This window comes from Lepidochelys kempii, chromosome 8 (assembly GCF_965140285.1).
Source record: "Lepidochelys kempii isolate rLepKem1 chromosome 8, rLepKem1.hap1, whole genome shotgun sequence".
Lineage (NCBI taxonomy): Eukaryota > Metazoa > Chordata > Testudines > Cheloniidae > Lepidochelys > Lepidochelys kempii.
The window spans coordinates 49,385,826-49,411,777 of record NC_136387.1 but is presented as its reverse complement, the minus strand read 5'-3'; the positions used below and the strand labels follow the sequence as shown (position 1 = coordinate 49,411,777).

General features: G+C 41.2%; 1 protein-coding gene across 9 annotated transcripts in view; it reads right to left on the bottom strand.

Moving 5' to 3' along the window:
* Positions 1–25,952, bottom strand: part of RABGAP1L (RAB GTPase activating protein 1 like) — a 530,390-nt gene that overhangs the window by 150,867 nt on the left and 353,571 nt on the right. For 8 of the 9 annotated variants that reach the window (XM_073356445.2, XM_073356440.2, XM_073356441.2 and 5 more), the window contains 3 exons: positions 23,176–23,250; positions 16,477–16,602; positions 14,832–14,975 (listed from right to left, as the gene is read on the bottom strand). The exons of the other annotated variant lie outside the window; for it this stretch is intronic. In XM_073356445.2, the coding sequence (XP_073212546.1) occupies positions 14,832–14,975; positions 16,477–16,602; positions 23,176–23,250 (345 nt within the window). The remainder of the gene's footprint in view (positions 1–14,831; positions 14,976–16,476; positions 16,603–23,175; positions 23,251–25,952) is intronic. 9 annotated transcript variants of the gene reach the window in all.

Genomic DNA, 25,952 nt, shown 5'->3' with positions numbered 1-25,952 from the left:
TACCTTCGTAAATACAATACAGGGTTTAAAAGCAAGTATGTTTAATTATTAATTTGCCCTGAAGACTTGGGATGCATTTGCGGCCAGTATAGCTACTGGATAAGTCTGTTAATGTGTCTGGGGATGGAGTGGAAATCCTCCAGGGACATCTCCATGAAGCTCCCCTGGAGGTACTCTAAAAGCTTTGCCACACAGTGCGGGGAGGCCCTTTCATGCTGAGCTGTTCGCGTTTGGCTGAGAGGGATCTTCTCTGATACTAACCATGCGGTGGGGGGGAGGGGGAGGTGGGGGTGTGAAGCACATGTGTTATGTAATGTGAATTGCTTGATTCAGTGTGAAATAGTCTTCCCTTTGTTCTCTAAAATGTATCTTTTTAAATACTACTCTCCGTTTTTTTTTCTTCCGCAGCTGCAAATGTTTCTACACTCCCCCTATCATCTCCATTCCAGAGGCTAGCACAGATTAGAAGGTGAAAAAAATGCACTTGCGATGATGTTCTCAGAGCTCATGCAGTCCTCTCAACAATGAAAGAGCTCAGCAGAATGCGTGGAGGCAAGCAATGGCAGAGTCCAGGAAAGCATTAAATGAATGCGATGAGAGGAGGGAGGAGCATGTTGAGAGCAGGCAGGATGCAATGCTGAGCCTAATGGGGGAGCAAACTGACATGCTCAGGCATCTGGTGGAGCTGCAGGAAAGGCACTACGGGCACCCAGTCACTCCACCCTAGAGGACTGCCCAAGCAACAGAAGGCTGGTATTCAATAAGTTTTGAACTGTAGTGTGGCCTTGTCCTTCCCTCCTCCCCTCATCCACCACCCCATCTGGTGCTTCCCTCCTCACCCCCCACCCCCCGGCTACCTCGCGAGTTTTCCCCGTGTGTGTGATGAATTAATAAAGAATGCATGATTTTGAAACAATAATGACTTTATTGCCTCTGAAAGCAGTGTTCGAAGGGGGGAGATCGGTTGGCTTACAAGGATGTAGAGTCAACCAAGGGGGCAGGTTTTCATCAAGGAGAAACAAACAGAACTGTCACCCCATTGCCTGGCCAGTCATGAAACTGGTTTTCAAAGCTTCTCTGGTGCACACTGCACCCTCCTGTACTCTTCTAACCGCCCTGGTGTCTGGCTGTGTATAATCAGCCACCAGGCGATTTGCCTCAACCTCCCACCCCGCCATAAACGTCTCTCCCTTACTCTCACAGATATTATGGAGCACACAGCAAGCAGCAATAACAATGGGAATATTGGTTTCACTGAGGGCTCACCTAGTAAGTAAACTGTGCCAGTGAGCTTTTAAACGTGCAAATGCACATTTTACCACTATTCTGCAACTTGCTCAGCCTATAGTTGACCTGCTCCTTACTACTGTCCAGATTGCCTGTGTATGGCTTCATGAGCCATGGCATTAAGGGGTAGGCTGGGTCCCCAAGGATAACTATAGGCATTTCAACGTCCCCAATAGTAATATTCTGGTCTGGGAAGTAAGTTACTTCCTGCAGCTGTTGAAACAGACTAGAGTTCCTGAAGATGCGAGCATCATGCACCTTTCCAGCCATCCCACGCTGATGTCGGTGAAACGTCCCTTGTGATCCACCAGTGCTTGCAGCACCATTGAAAAGTACTCCTTGCGGTTTACGTACTGGCAGCCAAGGTGGTCCGGTCCCAAGACAGGGATAAGCGTTCCGTCTATCACCCCACCACAGTTAGGGAATCCCCATTGCAGCAAAGCCATCCACTATGACCTGCACATTTCCCAGATTCACTACCCTTGATAGCAGCAGCTCAGTGATTGCGTTGGCTACTTGGATTACAGCAGCCCCCACAGTAGATTTGCCCACTCCAAATTGATTCCCGACTGACCGGTAGCTGTTTGGTGTTGCAAGCTTCCAGACGGCTATCGCCACTCGCTTCTCAACTGTGAGGGCTGCTCTCATCTTGGTATTCTTGCGCTTCAGGGCAGGGGACAGCAAGTCACAAAGTTCCATGAAAGTGCCCTTACGCATGCGAAAGTTTCACAGCAATCATCCCAGACCTGCAACACTATGCGGTCCACCAGTCTGTGCTTGTTTCCCAGGCCCAGAATCGGTGTTCCATGGCAGGAACCTGCCCCATTACCACCCTGACGTAAAAATTGCCAGAGCCCATGCTTTGAGAGACGTCTGTGTCCATGTCCTCATCACTATCGTGATGGCCTCCTCGCCTGCTTTTGCAGGTTCTGCACATACTGCAGGATAATGCACAAGGTGTTTACAATGCTCACAACAGCAGCGGTGAGCTGAGCAGGCTCCATGCTTGCTGTGGTATGGCATCTGCAGGAGAGTAGAGCTGCAGCAGAAGCGGTGGATGACAACAGATGCACCGAGAATAGATATTTATACAGAACGACGAGAGGACCTGAGAGGTGGATTCATGGCACCAGGAGGGCAGAGCTGCAGTGGAAGCGGTGGATGACGATGACGGTTAGCAGTCCTATCGCACTGTCTGCTGACAGCAGTATGGTGTCTGCATGGAAAAAAGGCGCGAAACAATTGTCTACCGTACTTTCACGGATGGAGGGGTGACTGATGACATGTACCCAAAACCGCCCGCAACAATGTTTTTGCCCCATCAGGCATTGGGAGCTCAACCCAGAATTCCAATGGGCAGCAGAGACTGTGGGAACTGTGGGATAGCTACCTACAGTGCAACGCTCCGAAAGTCGACACTAGCCACAGTACTGTGGACGCACTCCGCCGACTTAATGAACTTAGTGGGGACACACACAATTAACTGTATAAAATCGCTTCCTAAAAATCGACTTCTATAAATTCAACCTAATTTCGTAGCGTAGACATACCCTTAGAAGTTTTGCCAGAATACCTATCTCAGTTAGGAGAAGGGGGTGGGTGGGAAATCACTTCCCTAATCAACATAGATATGCCCAGCAAAAGACAAGTGTAGAAAAAATTATACCATCAAAAATATTTTTGCTTGTATAGCTTATTTTTTGAAGGGGAGAGTGGGGCGGGGGGGAGAATTGGTATAAAGCTAAACCAGCAAAAAGCTCTTTAATCTGTCTCCCCTGTAGAAGGCCTTGCTGGTATATCTATAATGGTATAGCTGTACTGACAAACACTTTATAGTGTAGACAAGGCCTTAAATTCTGGCCAAAGCAACAGTCTTAAACATTTAGAGGATGTTTATTAATAATGAACTACAAAACAAAGTTTAAAACTAAACTAAGATCAGAAATATGTGCTCAATGTCATTCAAGCTATGGGTTGCATTCATCACATTATAAAAAATGTATGTATACTCTTTATGTATGTTAGCAAGAGGTGGGTTGCCTGGGAGGTCCCTGAACGTGTTTTTCTGGAGCTTCACCAAATCAGGAAACTTTGCTGTCGCAATGACCAGACTCTTGAGAATTAACATAAACGTTTAATCTTTAGGTTTATCCTTAAAATAATAATTAAAAAGAAAAAGACAAAATGTAAAAATATGCTATGGGGGTGGGGGGGAAGGGAAATGTTCCCAATCTCCCATGAGACTGCTCAATGATACAGTAAAGATTTCCAGCAGGGTAGCACTGAAGCCATAAAACACATGAATTCTGGGACATCAGCAAAAAAATTAGATCCACCCAGTTGATTTAGAATCAAAGAATTTTTTAAAAGTTACTTTTTAAATTATGTGCTGGACATCTCTCTCCTGTCCACCATAATTCAGCATTCAGCACACAACATAGAAATTTGCTAAATTTTCAGCCACATTGTGATGGGGCATACTTACCCGGCATTGGTTCAGAAGTGGTTCACTCTGTGGGCTGAGGAAGCCACATCCCTCTTACCCCTGCTGGGCATGCTCCAGCTGGAACCAGAGTATAAAAGGGAGTACCTCAGCTCAGGCAGGGGACAGACAAGAGTAGACTTGTGTTGCAGGCTCCCACAGGGAGACTGCTGGAGCTCCAGGATCCAGAAGCCAGCCAGGCTAAGGCTCCAACAGACCCCCAGCCAACGACGACGGAGGAGAGACAACGGAGGCCACGAGGCTACCAGCCTTGGAAGGAAGGGAAGGAAGCGATCCAGGGAGCAGGACTGAGGCACTGGGTGACCAAGACTGATTGTGGAAGCACTGATTCTCTAGGGCCCTGGGTCGGGACCCGGTGGAGCAGAGTGGGTCCGGGCCTCCCTACCCTAGCTGCCCTGCCAGTGAGGCAGCCAGCACTCGGAGGGGTGAATGACGCAGCAGAAGGACTGCCCTACTGACCTAGGCCATTGGGCCATACTACTCTGATCTACAGAGCTGCTAGACTGACTTTGGCCATTGGGCCGCACTGCCCTGCACCAAATGGCAGCTGCATTGCATTGACTCTGGACATTGGGCCGCACACCCCTGCACTGAAAGGCGGCTGCATTGACTCTGGCCATTGGGCTGTGCTGTCTTGGGAGCCAGGGCAGCTCTGGCAATACTGGGGGCGAGGCCACTTGGCCCACTAAATCTCTGTTTTGATCCCCTCACAACCTGATGCCCCACACCTAACTCACGACACACATCTTCAAAAAGAGAAATATTTCTTTTGTAAAAACAAAAGCAGCCAAAGCAATTTACTCCCAACTCTTCTCCCCTTCATCTGCTCCCCCTCATAAAATCAACAAGACCAAGAAGGCAACTTCTGCTCACATAAGTTATCCTGAGTTACAGATTGGTCTAAGATAGTTCTCACTTTGCTCATATTTTGTCATCAGCTTTGTCCTAAAACTGCACATTAGTTTTGGGATAAATAAATTGCATCTATGAATGAAAGGTACCTAAATTACAGGTGCACATAGGACTAGTTGGATGGCAACAAAAGGGGTTTTGTTGAATCTTGGGTCGTCTTGTGGCCACCTCATGCCCTCCTGATGTCCTCCATGAAGTAGTCCTTTCTTAGACCCAAGCTTTGATTTTTTTGTTTCTATACAGCTTTAGAGGTGAGTAATTATGGTCTGTTTTCTGATGATCCAGTGGCAATGAAAGAGATTGGTACTGTGTGTGGCTGCAGTTTTATATTCATTCACTCAAGCAATTTAGTCTTCCTCTGTTTTTGTGAGCATTAGTTTGAAACTAATTTTAAGCCCTTTGTGATTCTAATCTAAACCATTTAAAACAAAAACTTTAAAGGTTCATTCAGCCATATACTACACCAATTGCTGAACTGTTTGCATTTATTTCTGTTCCAGTACTGGAAACCCTCTCCCCAACCCCTATAGTAACCATAAGATAAATTCAACTACAGTTATGTTTAAAATAGGTCTAAATGTCTGACATAAACCCATGAAAGCAAGAGAGTTCAGAGATAGCAAACTTGACTTAACTCCACTACCTTAATTTTGTGGGGGTGGGGTGGGGGGAGAGGAGGACATGGATGAAATCCACTGGCTGTATAATTCTAATCTCAAAATTGACAATATAAAAATCTATATATAAATATATGTACATAAACACACTCTTTTTTATGTATCAGGTATGTAGTCCTGATACAAAGTTCTACCATTTCAATATTTTAAAACACACTACACAGCTGTAAAAAGAAAAGGAGTACTTGTGGCACCTTAGAGACTAACCAATTTATTTGAGCATGAGCTTTCGTGAGCTACAGTTCACTTCAGTTCACAGCTGTAGTTACACTTTTTTTTAAAAAAGGAACTTGTAATCTTCAATGATCTTTTAACTCTGGGCAAAGATGATGGATTGACAACCTTTTAGATGAAAGCCCTCTATTAGCCACATTACAGACACCATGTCTATTCAATACTTTACCCTGTGAGACTGCAAAGAGCAGTGTCAATTAATGCCTGTGGTAATGGAAGGAATGTGATATGGAATCCTGTCAACTAACAAATGGACGAACAATTCATTTAACCCGTTCTGAGAGTGAAATAACTAATTCATTTACTCTTTTCTTTCAAACTACTACACAGTGGGTCTAGATTTCAGAGTAACAGCCGTGTTAGTCTGTATTCGCAAAAAGAAAAGGAGTACTTCTAGTGTACCATATTGGACATACAGGTTCAAATCCTACCCTTTAGTACCCTAAGCATGAGTGTTGCTGATAACCTACCCATCCCACCCTGCAATAAACTCTTAAGGACTAATGTTAATGGGCTCAGAAGAAAATACTACCCAGTTAACACTGGATGCTATGAGAGTGGTTGGTTGACATAAGAAAAGAAAACACCTCCACAGGATCTGAGAGAGATGTGGAAGAAGGGCTGTGGACTAAAGACGAAAAAAAAAGTGGCAAGGGCATTTAACCTAAACTTAAAGTCTGATCATCTATACCAGTGGCCCTCCAACCTTTTCTGTCATGCCCGCCCCTTACCCATAATGAAACCTGTCCATGTCCTCCCCCACACCCCCTTCCAGAAGCCATGGACAGGAGCAGGGCTGGAAGCAGAGCTGTGGCTGGGGCCGGGAGCCAAGGCCAGGGCCGTGGCTGCAGCTAGGAGCGGGGCTGAGGCTGGGGCCCGAGCTGTGGCTGGGGGCGGGGCCAGAGCAAGGTGGTGCCAGAGTGGGGCTGGGTGGTGCTCCCTCTCTGCCCCCCATGGGGATGGGCCCAGGCCCCACTGTGCTCCCTGAATTTTCCTCGGTGCAGCCCACAGTTTGGGGATCACTGATCTACACCCTTTTTATTTAAAGCAAATAAAGTTGTTTTTGACTTACAGGAGCGAAGGGAAACAGAACCTAACACACATCTGTGCAACTGTTGCAATGGTATATTTTCATGCTGAAACTTTCTGCACAGAATTTTGATCTAAAGCTAGTTTTTAAGTCTGAACTGTTACAACTCTAAAATAGGGTTTATTTTTAGAGAACCCTCTCTACCATTTAATAAGCTTTAGTAAAACATGCATAATGGAAATCCTGGCAGATGCTTAATTACAGGTTTGATAGACTATATAGCTAATTCTGAAAAGTTCCAGCATTTTTGTCAACAGAACCTTGGTAAGATAAAATATTGTAAACTATTTTTTTAAATTCACATTTTACCCCACTGTAGATCTGGGGAGGAAGTGGGTTTGTTCCAGATCCAATTCCTGAGGAAGTTTAACAGGTTAAATATTAATCTGTTCTTTTTCAACTTGGCTTTGTTGATAGAATCACAGCAGAGTTTGACAACAATAGATAAAAAATAACAGGCTATTATGACTTCTAGTACTAGAGTCAGAACTAATGTGCTGAGCAGACTAGTCTTATGGTCTGAGCTATACCATTCTGCTTAGTGTTTCCCAGCACCTACATGCCCAGCAAGACACTGCACTGGAAAAATCAAACCTTCCATGACAATGTGTATAATCCCTTTGCAACTTTAACTATTTCATTATGAAACCTAGCGCTCCTCAAGAATCATAGCTATACAATAGAGCTCCACAATTTAACTCTGAATTCATGCCCACTCACTAGATTTAAACAACATTTTCTATGATTTATTTACAATCAAATCTATCAGTCTATTATTTTATACAAATAATCTACCAAGGCTGATTCTGAACATTATTTTTACACAAATTCTGGGCTGAATATTTATGGAAGGAGAATGGTCCAGGGTTATAATATAGGACAAGGAGTCACGAGATCTGTTCTATTCCCAGCTCTACCATTATGTCGCTGTGTGACCTTAGGAAAGTTAGCTTCACCTCTTTGTGACTCAGATTTTCCAGTCTCTGAATACTATAATTATAATACACATAATTTACAAAAAATAGATTGAATTCTGCGTAACTCATTTCTACTCAGTCCTCAGAAATGTTGATCCCAAAATGGCAGCTCGATATCCAGACTATTCATTTTTGTGACAACTGTCTCTTTCTGGTATGACTGATACTACCAAACATGCACCAAGCCCCACCAGATGTGTGCTAATATTTAATGTATACCCTTTAGAAGGAGAGAAACGTAATCCTTATGCACCTCAACATCCTCAAAGTTTTGCACAAAAATGGCCTTCTGTAATCAAAAACTAAACATAAGATTTCAAGTTATTATTAAAGTTGTGACACAAACCAACAAGCACCAGGAAATTCAAAGTTAATAATGGAGTGACAGCTTTAGCATTGAACTTCCTGGCTTTTGACAATACTGCTTGTATCACGACTCCATGTATTGAACATTTTCCTTTAACAGAAAATTTCATGAAAGGTTATAAAAGGCATCTAATTTACCTGTCAGAATCTTTTTTTTTTTTTTTGCTTTCTAATAAATACGTAGTTAGACTTGTGTAAACACATTTTTTTAAAATGCATATTTATGAAAAAAAATGTAAAATGTTAACTCACTGAGATTCAGTACAATTATCTAAATATCTATTATACATACATACATGGACCAAGAATTCAGTGTTGTGAAAGAACTGAGTATGTGGCACAAGATACTAAGAAAGTTCACTCATAAGAAAGCAACTTGTCAAACAGAAAAAAAAGAGTAAGATAAGAGATCCTTGATCTATTAAATATGATCTTTAGTATTTCTAAACTAATTTATGTACATACAATAAGAAAGCCCTACATAGCAAATACAACCACATTTTTTAAAAAGGAAGAAGTACCATTTCTCCTGGGATCTCCACAATGATCAAGGAGGGATGGCAATTTTGACTTTAAAATGCAAACAATGGGGAAGAAAGTGGTGGGATAAGCCAATCTGAGTAAGTGTTTAAAGAAGGCAGGCGATGTTTAGCACAGTGAAGAATCAGGTTACTGGAGATAAAATGAGATTGAGGAATGTGAGTCTCAAGGATTACCGACAATAGAGGGTGAGCCTATTTTACCTACATTTATGAGAACTGAATTGAAAAAAGAGCACTTCTCATTTGGGGTTGAGGTGATCTACTCAAAAGTAAGCTATTCAAGAATGTTATATGGAAATCTATTAGATGGGTGAGACGTTTAGTTCTCCTAACACTCTGTTCCACTATGTAGAACTCCACACTCCTTAAATCTAGGTTTAATTCAACCTAGATTTAATTCTCTGCTGTTCACCTTCCAACTATCAATATCCTGCAGACTGGTCCAGAGAGCCCCAACTTGATGACGTTCTGGTTAAGCTTCAAAAACCATTTCCTTCACAGGGTTTGTGGGGAAGGGTTAGGATACGGATATGTTCCTTTATGCCTGAGTGTTATAGCCTGTTGTCCTTGTATGAGGATATGTTCCTGTTACTTTGTTACAGTTTTTGATTGTTTAATTCTACTGATGGGCTACATTTGCAACCCATATGTGATTTTTTTAATTCTGCTGTATGCTTGTAAGATCAATTATTCAGAGTGCCTAGAGCATTTTGTATGGCTTATTTCTTACTGTTGTTAAAATCTAAATAAATAAATAATCAACAACAGTGACAAGCATACCCCCAACCCTAATCCTCTCTAGCCATCAGCAGCAATAGCCTCTGCTCAAGTCCCTCAGCCATAAAATCCTCCCCATTCCAGACAGGGCATGGACACAGAGGTGACAACGAGGAATTCCTAGGAGGCATTAGTGCAGGGACATTGGAAATGTGGAGCACCCTAGGCCTACATCACATCTTCAACAGTTGGGAGACGGGTAGAGGGGAAGTTGATGACTGGAGGTCACAGGGAGGATGATGGTGGGATGGGGGGGAATGCTCACAAAAGGCAGTGGTTTGGATACACAGCTGAGCCTTTGAACGCACATTCAAACCTAACCATTTGATATTCTCCCAACATTCACTGTGACCTTGCATGGCAAGTTCCAGACTGCTATGAATTTTAACAAGGAAAATATTATCTCCATCCAACTATGTATACGGAAAAGATTAAAAGACCTTTGCTGTAGACGCACAAACACCACTATAATGCTAAAAAAAGAAATCCTGAACAGCAGTTCATTATCTATCACTATATTACTGGTTTGCCATTTAGTTTCTCCTCTTTCCTATCCTCCATCCCCCCAAATTCTTATTTTCCCCACCTATTAAGGTTCATTAGTGACCTCTTCCGTGAGACTTCCAGTGGAAAGCAGCATCCTTGCTCGTTATAAGATACTGCTGTCACCAAAAAATGCTTTTCCTTTCTGGAATGAGGATTTAAAATACCCCTTTGAATTATCAATGTTATTCCCTCTCCCAGCACAGATAAAATCAATATTGATAAACCCCACCTGAAATTATCCCTGTCTGGCACAAAGTGTTAATCCAGTAGAACCATAATTAGCATCACTTTCATGGGGACCAGAGAATCTCATTGCCAGTGACTAGCTCTGACCATCTATTCAGCGTTTGGTTCCCCATTTTTCTTTCTTCAGACTTTTTTTCCTGCATGAAAGAGTTACTGAGGATGTAAATATTTTGTCAACTACAGGCAGGATAGAGACATAGAGAAAGCACAGCCAGGAAGGAAGTTAAAAGCTATTCAAAATTCATCTGTATTTATGACAAAGACAAGTTAATGAAAAGGCTGGAAACCTATAAAAAAGCCACAACACAGCTCACTTCAAAGGTGTTTTTTTTTTTTTTTTTTTAAGGTGGACATTTTCCATTGTTAACTGCTGCACCCACTTTTTTTCCCTTCCAGTTGCTGGAATTACAGATATGCTGAGAAATAAAGGTAAGAGCTATTTAATGCAGGCAATGCTATGATGCATAGCTCTTCTTGGAGGCTGCCTGGAGACGTAGCTTTACAATATGACTGAAGTCCTAAATTAAAGACCCATTTCTTGTCTTTTTTTTCAAGCTCCATATGCCCTTAGGTTTTATTTTTCTTCTCTGTGGAGGGCCAGACACATTTTTGATTTAACCATAGGCCAACCCTAATACTATTTTTGACCATTATCTCCTCTAACAAATTCTCAGGAGCCCAAGTATTTTTAGGCTGGATTCTTTCTGGAAGTCAGAGTTATTTTCTGGCTGGTCTGTACCGTTGCTTCATTTTCTGTCTGAGACATTTTCTTGCTGGTGCTTGAGATTTCTACACATGACTTCCCACTAGCCCTCCATTTCTTTAATATTTCTGATTATTGTTTAGCCATCATAAATTAGGCCCCTTTAGCATTAAAGGGTTTTCCTCCCTCAAATGCTAGGTTTACTTTTTCTGGCAGATTCCAATTTTTCCTCTTACACAGCTTCACTTATACTCCCAAAAAGGAAAAAAAAAATTTTCATCTTTTTTTCTGTGTGTTTTCGCCAAACAAGATGAGACAGAGGCTACCAGATATGACATCTGTATTTCAATGTTTCTAGAGTTGAGTTGAGTTAAAAAAAAACAAAATAATCTACATTTTCTTCAGCATTTGTAGTTTCTTATCAGGGTTAATACAATAAAGGGTGAAGTGTGGTTTTATTGTCAGACGGGCAATCACTGCTGTGATAAGCTGTGGATTCTTGTCTGCACTGTCTCTTACAATGACAGTGGCTGAAAGAGACTGGAGTGAATAGACATAACTTTCTCTTCAAGAACCAGAGTGTAGGGATACATTAGATTGACAGAGACTGATTGCACCCGCAGACAGAGTATTCTTCCCAGCAAGTTAAAGAAGTATGGGCTGGATGAATGGACTATAAGGTGAATAGAAAGCTGGCTAGATCATTGGGCTCAATGGGTAGTGATCAATGGCTCCATGTCTAGTTGGCAGCCGGTATCAAGCAGAGTGCCCCAAGGGTCGGTCCTGGGGCCGGTTTTGTTCAATATCTTCATTAACGATCTGGAGGATGGCGTGGATTGCACCCTCAGCAAGTTTGCAGATGACACTAAACTAGGAGGAGCGGTAGATACGCTGGTAGGTAGGGATAGGATACAGCGGGACCTAGACAAATTGGAGGATTGGGCCAAAAGAAATCTGATGAGGTTCAACAAGGACAAATGCAGAGTCCTGCACTTAGGACAGAAGAATCCCATGCACCGCTACAGACTAGGGACTGAGTGGCTAGGCAGCAGTTCTGCAGAAAAGGACCTAGGGGTTACAGGGGACGAGAAGCTGGATATGAGTCAACAGTGTGCCCTTGTTGCCAAGAAGGCCAATGGCATTTTGGGATGTATAAGTAGGAGCACTGCCAGCAGGTCGAGGGACGTGATCATTCCCCTCTATTCGGCATTGGTGAGGCCTCATCTGGAGTACTGTGTCCAGTTTTGGGCCCCACACTACAAGAAAGATATGGAAAAATTGGAAAGAGTCCAGTGGAGGGCAACAAAAATGATTAGGGGGCTGGAACACATGATTTATGAGGAGAGGCTCAGGGAACTGGGATTATTTAGTCTGTAGAAGAGAAGAATGAGGGGGGATTTAAGAGCTGCTTTCAACTACCTGAAGGGGGGTTCCAAAGAGGATGGATCTAGGTTCTTCTCAGTGGTACCAGATGACAGAACAAGGAGTAATGGTCTCGAGTTGCAGTGGGGGAGGTTTAGGTTGGATATTAGGAAAAACTTTTTCACTAGGAGGGTGGTGAAGCACTGGAATGGGTTATCTAGGGAGGTGATGGAATCTCCTTCTGTCAAGGTTCCTCCCCCACTCTGAACTCTAGGGTACAGATGTGGGGACCTGCATGAAAACCTCCTAAGCTTACCTTTACCAGCTTAGGTTAAAACTTCCCCAAGGTACAAATTAATTTTATCCTTTGTCCTTGGAATAACCACTGCCACCACCAAACTATAACTGGGTTTACTGGGAAAAGTAGTTTGGACACGTCTTTCCCCCCAAAATCCTCCCAACCCTTGCACCTCACTTCCTGGGAAAGGTTTGGTAAAAATCCTCACCAATTTGCATAGGTGACCACAGACCCAAACCCTTGGATCTGAGAACAATGAAAAAGCATTCAGTTTTCTTACAAGAAGACTTTTAATAGAATTAGAAGTAAATAGGAGTAAAGGAATCACCCCTGTAAAATCAGGATGGTAGGTACCTTACAGGGTAATTAGATTCAAAACATAGAGAATCCCTCTAGGCAAAACCTTAAGTTACAAAAAAGACACACAGATAGAAATAGTCATTCTATTCAGCACAATTCTTTTCTCAGCCATTTAAAGAAAACATAATCTAACACATACCTAGCTAGATTACTTACTAAAAGTTCTAAGATTCCATTCCTGGTCTATCCCCAGCAGAAACCAGCATATAGACAGACACACAGACCCTTTGTTTCTCTCCCTCCTCCCAGCTTTTGAAAGTATCTTGTCTCCTCATTGGTCATTTTGGTCAGGTGCCAGCAAGGTTACCTTTAGCTTCTTAACCCTTTACAGGTGAGAGGATTTTTCCTCTGGCCAGGAGGGATTTTAAAGGGGTTTACCCTTCCCTTTATATTTATGGCACCTTCCTTAGAGGTTTTTAAGGTCAGGCTTGACAAAGCCCTGGCTGGGATGATTTAGTTGGAGATTGGTCCATTTGAGCAGGGGGTTGGACTAGATGACCTCCTGAGGTCCCTTCCAATCCTGATATTCTATGATTCTATGACACAATTCTGTTTTGAAAATAAACTTGCTAACTTAATTCCAAAGAGATCAAAATGCTGAACTCAGTGTATGATTTACTCCGTAAGGAATAGGATGCACGTAAGTGAAATGGGTGGCACTGATGTTCTGTTCTCCTCTGTTTGTTTTACTAACACAACTAAGAAATTGTTAGAGAAAGAAGACTAAATGGTTTGAGTCCAAACTGGAACACACTGTGCTGCCGAAAAGTAAATAAAATAATCTTTACCCCACCTCCGCTGGAATTGTGAAATTGACAAAAAATCCATCTCCCCAGCCAGGCTGCTGTCCAGTCTCTGCTCCAAGCCAGGCTGCCATCCTGCTCAGGCTGCTGCCCAGGCTCCCGGCTCCCCAACCAGGCTGCAGCCTGGACTCCCCACTCCTCTCTGGGAGCGCGGGACCTGACCAGACTCCGGGCGCAGATCTCCCCGCCAGGAGAATGGCTGGTTGGCTGCCATGCTCCCAGTGGTAAGCCAAAAGCCTGGTGGGGCAGCCAGGCTCCTGGAGGGGAGCCGAGAAGCCTCTTGCGACTGCCCCATTCCCATCGTGGACCTGAGAAGCCAGGCACATCTGCCCTAGTCCAGGTGGGATGGGGCTGTTGAGGTCCCAGCCGGTAGTGGACTACCAGTGGGGAGATGCGCGCAGTGCTGAGAGCCCTTGCTGTCAGCCCCCCACACTGCCCTTCTTAAGTCGGTGGAAGTGCACCTGGTGAGGATGTGTACCATCAACAGAAGAAGAGTAGTGTGGATATGAACCACCGCAGTAATTACTGCAGTGGCTGTAAGTTGATCTAAAGTAGGTTGACTTAAGTTTATAGTGCAGACATGCCCCAAGAAACTGCAACTCTGTTCTCTGGAGTAAGGCAGTGCTTGATTATTTTCTTTTGATTATTTTCTACTTGTCAGGCCTAAGAGTTTAATGTACCAGCACTGTTTGGTAATTCTCCACTATCTGTGAAATACCAGGCTATCAGAAACAACATGTAATATTCACACTGTCTTTGGATGTTCTGATCTGGGGAAACAATGTAAAGTTCTACCTCAGCAGTCTCATCTGAGCAATTGGATGGTTGCCAGAAAGCAGATTTATTAAACTTGGATGAACTATCCATTTTAAAAATTAAATGGCTAACTAACTGAACTTACACTTATTTACAAGTCCATCCTGAAAAAGTTAATCACTTCCAGCTAGTGCAAAACTACATTTATAAAGAGCAAGGTGCCTTGCTAGCGTCTTCAGTTTACCACATTCAGCATTCATTTAGAAATTAATCTGATAGAAACTGAGCAACAAATGACTAAATCTTCCAACAAAATGAGGTAAAAAAGGAAAATTAACAACATTTTTTGGACAAAAAGCATTTCTTCTGATTCAAGGACGGTGTCATTTTACCTCACAGAGTAGTAAATCAATGATGTGGAAGACCATGCAGAGTGGGAACTTGGCAGTAAAGAGGGTGAGAAACCACTGGGATGCATACATGTGAGCTTCCAGGTTCAAGTCTGAGAAATGGCTATATAAATCAGGTAGCTGCTCCTAGAGTAAGAAAAAAAAAAGGGGGGAGGGGAGAAATGCTTAAATGTCACCCAAGGATCCTCCAGTTTCAGAAACGCACTGCCAGCAAGGTTATTTGAGGTTTGAGAAAAGAGCAAAGTGAAATCCTGGCTCCATTAAAGCCAATGGGAGTTTTGCCACAGACTTCAGTGGGGACAGGATTTCACTCTCATTTTGTGGCAGCTTCTCTGTGTTACACACCACAGATTCTATCATGCTAGCTATTAAAAGCAAAATCAAATCAATAATCTACCATGGGATTAGAAAGAGAAATTATAGCACATTAAATATGGAAAGGTAGAGTAGTTGTGCCAAGTATAACATGTGCGTAACTATCGATTTAAAAAAATCGTTAATGCTTTTGTTATAAATGGTTTCTTCTGGGAAAACAATTAAATTATGGACATTGAAGCAGGGAGTTTAAATCAGCGTCAGGGATCATGAAAGATAAGCAAAAAATTAAAAAACATTAACAATCAGACAACGAGGCAAGTTCCACAGGCCAGGAATGCAGTAATCATCAACTACCAGGTATATAGTAATGTCAATTGTAGATCATTTAAATTGGTCATTAAAAATACACTTACTCGATAAAGTTCATTGTAGCTGTTTGGTACAAATATTGAAAAAAAACATACTGAGAACAAATTAATGTATTTTTTTTCCTATGTAGCACCACATAACAAGTATCAGTAAATTGTAAACATACACAAATTGTCATCCTGGAAAGCGAATTCAAAGGGGTTGTGTGCCCAAGATTGTATTTTAGTTTTTAAATCTCAGAAAGGGAAGTTTGCAGAACAGTTGTATTTTTACTCTGGTTAACTGATTCCAACAGCAAGCTTCAATTATTGTAACTGCACCACAGGTCAAATCTTAATGGACTGTTAATAATGGCTTATTAGTCAGGACAACAGCGTATAAAACTTGTAATGATTTAGTCAGAGTTAAATTGCTTTTAATATAAAAAATTAAAATGCGAAGAAAAACTAGATGCATATTGAGTCAAAATAAGATGACCCGTGACCTGCAAAATGACCTGTGTTGGACTTATTTTTCATATTCATAGAATTGTCCCAGCTTGTATATCTTAACTCATAATGCAAGTCATGCAAACAAAGACAATCCTATACCAAAATATTCTCATATTTTGTTAGAACTCAGAAGTTCTACTGTAGACACATCAATTTAACAAATAAAAAGAGAAGGGGAGAGAGAACCATAAATATTCTCTCTTTGAATCAAAAAAGTTAGCAAGAGTAAGTATATGGAAGCCAAAAGAAAACAGACACAGACCCAACCACAATGTTTAGCTTCAGATCTTAAATGTCCCTCACGTTGGGGCTCTTAGGACTCAAGAATTTGGTCCAATACACTTCTGAAGAAAGTTGTATTTTTCTAAAGCGGTAAGAGAAGAGTTTACCTCTTCTCCACCCAACGTTACCACGTATGACAGGACCAGAGTGCTTGATCCTGGTCCTACCTGCATTAGTTTCTCTAGTTGGTAAAATTTGCAGTGAAGATCTTCAAAGTTATTTTTGTAGAGGTCTCGCAAGCCATAGTCATACATGATCTTCACCAGCACACAAAAGGCCTGCTCCTCTGGCATCTGCAGGGAGAAACACACAAAGACACTCTGAATGACAATGCAAAGATTTGAAATACCATAGCTGTAAAATTTTAAAATTCCCTTTGCCCAAGTGATTGTAAGAGATTCTGAAAAAAATCTAAAGGTTTCAATTTTTTAAAATTCAAAATTACTTTTAATTTTCTGAAATTTTATTTTTTAAAGCATTAAAAACCTTGAAATAAAAACCAAATGTTTTGTTTTAGGTCAAATGAAATGTTTGGTTTGGTCTAAAACTAATTTTTTCCTCTTTTCAATTCATCACAATTTTTGAAAAAGTTTTGTTTTGAGTCAACCTGAAAAATTTTAAAAAAATATTTGAACTGCCAGCAAACCAGAAAAAAAAAAAAGAGTTATTCACACAGTTCTTTTAGGTACCAAAAAATCTGAGGGGAATAATTTATTCTCCTTGAGGAAAACATGAGTTAGGCCTTGTCTATACTGATTTGAAACAGTGTTAGGATCTTTCTTCAGAACCTTATTCAAACACAGTGTAAACAGTATTCTAGTCTTAGTTCAATGCTTGGGACTGTAAATGCACAACTGCCGTTAGCATTCCCACTACAAAGGTAAATGAGACTATTTAGCTTAGCTGGTACATAGTTCTTATCTAGAAAACCATGGTAAAAAACAAATTGTCATCAAAACAGTCTTTGTCAACTGGACATTAGAAAAACACTTCTCAAAAACTCCAGGCTATATCAGGCCCTCATGGGAAAAAATGCAGAAAGGGCACATTTACAGCCAACTTCCAGGTGCATCAAGCAGTCCTGGGTCAGGTTTTCCATGACTGAGGATGCAGCAATGAGCTTGGCCCTCCAAACGTGTGACCATTCTGAGACCTCTCCCAGCAACATGACTCCCTCAGAAGCCCTACTACACCATGGCCATACCTCCTCATCCAAATGATACCGAAAGCTTTAATCCCTGCTGGGGCTATACTCAAGACCAATTTAGGGGCTGCACTAAATCAGCCAACCTCACTTCTAGAGTTGTGCTGGCTGGCTGTATGCCCTATGGGAGGGGAGGCTGTGGGAAGTCTTGTGTCATCATAACCTCCCTTGACAGAATCCCTGACTTCAGGAGATGCCGTAACAGGGTATGTGTGAGCAGAAACTATTACAGACACAAATCAGGACCTTAATTACAAGAATGTCTTACTTCTGCAAATACCACATAAGTGCCAATGAGCAGAAACTACTTCTGAATATGTGAGTGACAACTCTTGACCTTTTACTATTTCCACTTGCACGCAGAATCTCTCTCCAGACAAATTCTAGAAAACTGAATAGAATAGCTGAATAGTTTTCTTCAAAGAGAATTTCAGTCCCTTTTTACTGACTTCTAAGGTTTCACTTTTTAGTGCCCAGACTAAGATCATGCCTTGCCTCTAGGCCTAAACTGGTGCTGAGTACTTTGTCTTTAGCCAGTATACATGAAAGTAGCTGTTGAACCTCAAGAACTGCCAGCCCAGCTGCCAGGTGTCTGTGCAGACTAAAATCAGACATAATAAGATGTTATGAGATCTCAGATCTCTTGCCACAATTTTATCTAAAAAAATGAATCCCTATGGAGGACAGATAAAGGCTGGAGACCAAGTTAAGAAGAGAAATTAATAGCTTTATCCTTCATAAAGAGTTTGGGAACTGGGTCTGTTCTTTCTAAAACATAAATGTAAACTTATTTTACTTGTTCATATACTAACAAGGAAATTATGTTCACACACACGTGCATGCACACACACATTCATCCCCATCCAACACATATGGTGTGTCTGCAGTGCAAAAAAAAAAAAAAAAAGATGAGTTCTTAACTCAGGTTAAAATAGCAGTGAAGACATAGTAACTCAGGTTTTAACTTGGGTTAGCAGGTGAAGTTTAAACCTATAAGGGAACCTGGGGTTGAACTCAAGCTGCCAAACTGCAGTGTCTTCACGAGTATTTTAACCCAAGTTAAGAATAGATCTTCTTTTGCAATGAAGACATACCTACAAGGAGTAAGAAGGGATTGTTAGTTTGTTGTGAGGCCAAGTCTTTTACAGGGAGAGGCCATGGAGACTTTACTATCAGGGAACAGGGATTTCCCCAGTATTACCAATCCCAAGAGTCCAAAATCATGAATCAATCCCCAAAATTTATGAGATTATTGTTAAGCCAATGAGATTTTAAAAAATAATAAATTTTGGTTTCTTTTAATTTGCTTTGGTTTTTGAGCCCCTTTTCCAAACATGATTGCTAAAAATTTACCAGTTTGTTAATAATGAGAGCTAAGATTCCCACAATTTCACATGAATGCAAGAGCTGGGCTTCAAGAAGCACACAAAATATTGTGAGTCCTGTGACAGCTGGAGACAAATGGTTCCCTGTGATTGTGAAATCTTGGCTCATATTTTGGTGGGTATTTCTCCAGCACAGGAAAACTATGAAGACTCAAGATGGAGGTTCAGGCTACCCATCCACCCCTAGAAGACAACTGCAGGAGAAGGAAAAAGCACCCCCTATCCCAGAAGAATAAATAGGGCCTGAAAATGATGGGACCATGTAGAGATTAATACGTCTTAGAGAGGTTCAGAACAGAGTTAGTAAGTATTCAGGACAATTAACTGGTTGGGCATGGACAATCTGGGGGAGCTAGGGGCTTGAAGGATGTGATCTTCTACCTCTCCCCCACCTGAGCTCCTAAGCTACATCAGCAAGAATTTGCTTCCTCCCCTTCTCTGATCATTTCAGTTTCATTTCTTATTATGAATGTACGTATTATAAAGGCATATTAAGATGGGTGTGATTGCCATTTGAAGGTTCCTAGAAATATCTTTCAAATTTCATCACAAACTCTAAAAACACTCAAAGGCAATTCTGCGTAGTAATGCCAGTGTAACATCATACATTTGGAGATAAAGGGAGCCAAACAAAAATTAATCATATTTGGAACTTGGCAGCTTATTCATTTTTGAACACCTGTGTCTCCACAAATAGCTCATCTTATCTGAACTAAACTTCAAAAAAAGTCTACTGTTGGGTAAGAAATGCCAAGTAAAATATCTCTGGAATGTTTGATTTTGGAATATATGGCGGGGGGAGGGGGAATGTGGTTCTAGTTTCAATTGTGTCTATAAAGAGACAATCGTCTCTCCACAATGCTCTTACTGGGTTATCAGCTCCTTAGATCTTCAAGATGTCATAGTTGCCTTTTAAGAAGATAATACTTATGCCTAAAACAGTCTGAATTTTTCTTTTAGACATTTTACTTAGTAACTTCTTTCCTCTTGGGCTGTCTGTGTTAGGGATAAATCTTTAGGGGTCTTGTAAAGAACCGTACTCTAAATGGCAATAAATTCTGATATTGATTAATGTGATGTTACCAACAAAAGCCTGGCACTGAAAACAAGCAACAGCCTGCATAACTGTTTTTTTAAAATGCTCTTCACAATATCCCATTTCTTAACTCCGTAGATGTATCAATACATTTGTTTAGCAGGTTGTAAATATCTCGTATTTTTCAACTGTTCTAGTATCTTGGAAATGAAAGATGACAATACAAATTAACAATCAAGTATGCCAAGTGTGTCTTTCAATGAATGGGTCAAATCCTTTATTCAGTTTTTGCTCATGAGGAGATTTCAAAAGTGCTCAAGTGACTTGGGAGCACAAGACCTATTGAAAGTCAATGGCACTTATGCTGCATTTGGGGGAGAATCCCACCCTCAGATAAGCTCCCACTAACTTCAATAAGAGTTTGCCTGGTGAGGACTAGGTTAAAAATGAAATGAAAATCCATTAAAAACTTCAGAATTTGGCACACAAATTATCCAAAAAAGTATCCTTAACCATCAAATAAAAACTGACCACGACAAAATACGTAACAGCTTCTATTATAACAAAACCTAATTATTCCTGCCTAATGGCTTCTTAAGAACATAAGAATGGCTATAATGGGTCAGACCAACGGTCCACCTATCTAGCCCAGTACCCTGTCTTCTGACAGTGGTTAATGCCAGAATCTTCAGAGGGAATGAACAGAACAGGGCAATTATCCTGTGTTCAATACCCTGTCATCCAGTCCCAGCTTCAGAGGCTAGGGACACTCGGAGCATAGGGTTGCATCCCTGACTATCTTGGCTAATAGCCATTGATGGACCTATCTAATTCTTTTTTGAACCCCCGGTCATACTTTTGGCCTTCACAACATCCCCTGGCAAAAAGTTCTACAGGTTGACTATATGTTGTGTGAAGAAGTACTTCTTTCTGTTTGTTTTAAACCTGCCGCTTGCTAATTTCATTAGATGAACCCAGTTTTGTATTATGTGAAGGGATAAATAAAACTTGCTTATTCTCTTTCACCACACCATTCATGATTTTACAGACCACTATCATATCCCCCCCCTTAATTGTTTCTCTCCTAAATTGAACAGTCCCAGTCTTTTTAATCTGTCCTCATATAGGAGCTGTTCCATACCCCTAATCATTTTTGTTGCCCTTTTCTGCACCTTTTTGAATTCTAATATCGTTTTTGAGATGGGATGACCTGAACTGCACAAAGTATTCAAGTGTGGATGTACCATGGATTTATATAGTGGTTTTATGATATTTTCTGTTTTATTGTCTATCCATTTCCGAATAGTTCCTAACATCCTGTTAGCCTTTTTGACTGCTGCTGCACATTTCAGAGAACTACTCAAGATCATTCTTGACTGGTAACAGCTAATATAGACCCCCCATCACTTTGTATGTATAGTTGGGATTATGTCTGGCAATGAGCATTATTGATTTATTAACATTGAATTTCATCTGCTATTTTGTTGCCTAGTCACTCGGCTTAGTGAGATCCTGTGATCTACCCATGTACCCTTTGTAACTCTTCACTGTCAGCTTTGGGCTTAATGATCTTGAGTAATTTAGTACTGCCTGCAAACTTTGCCACCTCACTTTTCACCCCTCTTTCCAAATCATTTATGAATAGGGTCCTACCAAATTCACTGCCATGAAAAAAGCATCACAGACTGTGCTTTCTGGTCTCCCTCCATGACATCTGGTCTTTTGTGTGCTTTTACCAATGCTATATAGATTTCACAGGGGAGACCAGCATTTCTCAAATTGGGGGTCCTGACCCAAAAGGGAGTTGCAAGGGGTCATAAAGTTATTTTAGGGAAGTTGCAGTATTGCCACCCTTACTTCTGCGCTGCCTTCAGAGCTGGGCGGCGGAAGAACGGCAGCTGTCGGCTGGGCGCCCAGCTCTGAGGGCAGTGCCCCACCAGCAGCAGTGCAGAAGTAAGGGTGGCAATGCCATAGCATGCCCCCATTACTTCTGCGCTGCTGCCTTCAGAGCTGGGCGGCCAGAGAGTAACAGCTGCTGACCAAGGACCCAGCTCTGAAGGTAGCTGCGCAGAAGTAACAGTAGCTGACCAAGGACCCAGCTCTGAAGGTAGCTGCGCAGAAGTAACAGTAGCAATACCATACCATGCTATCCTTACTTCTGTGCTGCTGCTGGCAGCAGCTGTGCCTTCAGAGCTGGGCTCCCGGCCAACAGCTGCTGCTCTCTGCCTGCCCAGCTCTGACAGCCGCACTGCTGCGAGCAACAGTTCAGAAGTAGGGGTAGCAGTACTGCAAAGCCCCCCTACAATAATCTTGAGACTGCCCCCCCACCCGGAACTCCTTTTTGAATCAGGACCCCTACAGTTCCAACACCATGACATTTCAAATTTAAATATCTGAAATCAAGAAATTTACGATTTTTAAAATCCTATGACTGTGAAATTAACCAGAATGGACTGTGAATTTGGTCGGGCCCTATTTATGAACACGTTGAACAGCACTGGTCCCAGTACAGATCCCTAGGGGACCCCACTGTTTAGTGCTTTCCATTGTGAAAACTGACCTATCTTTTAACCAGTTACTGAGCCATGAGAGGACCTTCCCTCTTATCCCATGACTGCTTACTTTGCTTCAGATCCTTTGGGAGGGATCTTGTGAAAGGCTTTCTGAAAGTTCAAGTACACTATATCCACTGGGTCACCCTTGTCCACATGCTTGTTGACACCATCAAAGAATTCTAACTGATTGGCAAGGCATGATTTCCCTCTACAAAAGCTGCGTTGACTCTTCCCCAATGTATCGTGTTCATCTGTGTGTCTGAAAAATTTGTTCTTTACTTTAGTTTCAACCAATTTGCCTGGTACTGAAGTTAGGCTTACTGGCCTGTAATTGCCGGGATCACCTCTGGAGCCTTTTTTAAAAATTGGAGTTACATTAGCTATCCCCCAATCATCTGGTACAGAGGCTGATTTAAGCAATAGGTTACCTACTACAGTTAGTAGCCCTGCAATTTCATAGTCGAGTAGTTCATATTCTTATTTGTAGATGAATCACACATTTGTAGAGGTATAAGCCACATGTACTCTCTCTTGGCATCAGGCTAAAAGGATTCCACAGGGAAGGAAAAAATGGACAGAAAAACTAGGATTGGTGAATATTTGACTGACACCAAGTTACAGTACTAAAATTTTTTAAACGGTTTCAGCTTCATCATGTCAGAGCTTTCACTTTGTAATTTACTCACATGCAGCAGCAACACCGCAGCAAGGAAGGACTGTCCCTGACAATAGCCAATTTCTTCATCATAAACAGAGTATGCCTAGAAAAAAATAAAGGCAAGTTTAATTTCTTTATTGAATATTTAAAATCCATGTATCTCTTGTCACATAATGCAGTTTAACTAATGCAGTATTCAGATCATATGATATTCTGGAGCTAGAGGCACTGAAGTGCATGGAATTCTAACCACTTTGGTGTAGGCTTAATGTGCATTAAATAAAACATGTATAGATCACTGTTTGTCCTTTACTGACACTGTATATTTGCCGAGGTGCTGAAAATGTTGGGCCTTATTCTCCTCCCACTTAAACCAGTGTGAATCAGCAGTAATACCACTGAAATCAATAGCGTTACATCAGTGTAAAATTGATATGAGAGGAGAATTAGAACAGTTACCTTTAAAAAAGCCAGACCAACTGTTACATGATAAAATTCTGGGCCCTGAGGGTGTTAAGAAGAAAACCACCAAGGGTAATTTGAAACGGAAATTTTCTCTATAAGACAGCTGTCTCTGCCTTATTAGCATACTGAAAAGGAATAATAATACTCAACTGCAGATAACAAGGTTGTAATTCCACGGAGGATTTCAGGTGACATCATAGGAATGAGGCTTAAGACAATGTTTTCCAAACATTTGAAAGCTTCCCTTCAGGAAATGAAACCAACTGCACCTCCTTTCAAGCCATCCTGGCATTGTTAAAAATCTACCAATATTTTAGAATTTTAATTAAAGGGCTTTAAAATACAATTTGATCTATGTCCTTATATTTTTATTTTGTAGATCTTAATAATGATACCTACTCTCCTTTCCTACATGCTTTGAAAAGCAGTGAAACAGTTACTGTAGACACAAAAAGAAAATATCATCAACATCTGAACTGGAACTCACTGAAATGAATGGCTCTGTTCAGATCTCAGAGCTTTCATTTCAAGCTCTCTGAAAGCTCAGACAGACATCACATCAGTTGCATTTCAGCTCAAGTTTTGAAAAGTTTCTTCACAACCATAACAACTAGAGACTACGAAAAAAAGCTGAAACTGGAGAAAAATTGCTTCACCTTATCCTCCACTGGTGTACGGTTCCTGAGAGATCGTATGCCAATCATGAGGTTAGCATTGCACCTTTGTAGCTCTAACTTGTGCTGAAGCTGGGCATTTCTGAATCAGGGAGCTGCAAACAGCTCCCTGCCTAGCCCTCACACTTCCTGTGAAGAATCAAGCTCTTCAGCCATAAATTCTACAGATATGTTATGAGCAATTGAGTACCATGAGTAACCTAGTGATATAATTCACATGGAAGTTTCATGTCGCCTGTATTCCTAAGGGTACAATTAATGACACGCAGCAATAGTTTTATTATAGCCCTATTCATCCAGGTCATCCAAATAACTAATGTCCCAAATGTTGCTTTGATTATGTTGTTGCATCTCCAAAACAAGTAAAACATGTATTGTAATTTTAAAACAAATCCACACCCACAAAACATTCATTAAACCATCAATGTAAGTGATGCATTGCCTTCTGTACACAAATGATCTGCTACAGAGATAAAGTACAGGATAAACACAAGACTAATAAAAAAGAAATTTTCAACATCTGTCTCTGATTCTCTGTTAAAATTTTGCGCTTTGCTTCAGCTGAAAGTGGGTTTTTAGGAAGTTTTTTCTTCTTTGGGAGATATTACATTTTGAACACCCAGAAACATGATAGTACCTCACAAAATAAAACCGACATAGTCCTACCCCAAATAATAAATTTAATTTTAATATGACACAAATAGCAAGAGCCATAGGGTATGTCTCCCCTGCCATCAGTGCGAATCACAAAACAGTCTCGACACCCTCCCGAACATCTGATCCTGTAAGATAATGGTTTCAATTGGGACCCTACATAAGTGTTTTGTTTCTAAGTCTCAGATGAGACAAGGTTGCAAATTCTACTTAGCTGGGGATAGACTGGATAGTGTGGGAATAGGATAGTGTAGGCAATATTCATGCGCAGCTTTTTGAAAGGCGTGGTAACACATGGAAGATAGAATTATACATTGTAGTCACATCTTGGATCAGATTTTTTTGGATAACCTTTCCCTTGCATTTGTATCAAAAAGGATATTACAGCATTGGGAGAATTACCAATATAACCCACAATGTTTTCACAGAAACCAAATTCTGTATTTTCTGTTCTTCTGGAGCCCCTCTGAAGTAAAAAGTGCAAAAGATGCTGTGTGTGAAGTTGCCATCAACAAGTGCAGTCAGTAGCAATGAACCCTTTTCTCAGTCCCGGGGAGGAAAGCCATTTCCAGTTTTGTTTCACGTTCTTTTGGCAGATTTTTATTGCAAGGCCCCCCATATAAAACTTTCATGTAGTGCATCTTCGTTGGGGTCTTGTTGCAGTGCTTACAGTGGATGATGGTGGAGGAGCTAAAGAGCATTAAAATACATATCAGATTCTTTTACTGCTGGTCCATATTTCAATTGTGAAATTCATGGCTCTCCCACAGCTCCTAGTGCTTGCCCAATAAAAGCACAAAACACTGAAATATTATGGGAATTTCAACAAAAGCGAACTTGCATCTCAAAGAAAATATCCAGAAACTGTTCTTTGCTACTGTTGAAAATTAAATAAATTTGATATTGACCATCTTCAGTGAGAGTAACAGATTTGTCATGAGTTCTAACAAAGCATTTGATCTGCAAAATATTTGTTGAATTAACTGCTTCCATTTTGGCACTGAGGCTGGCA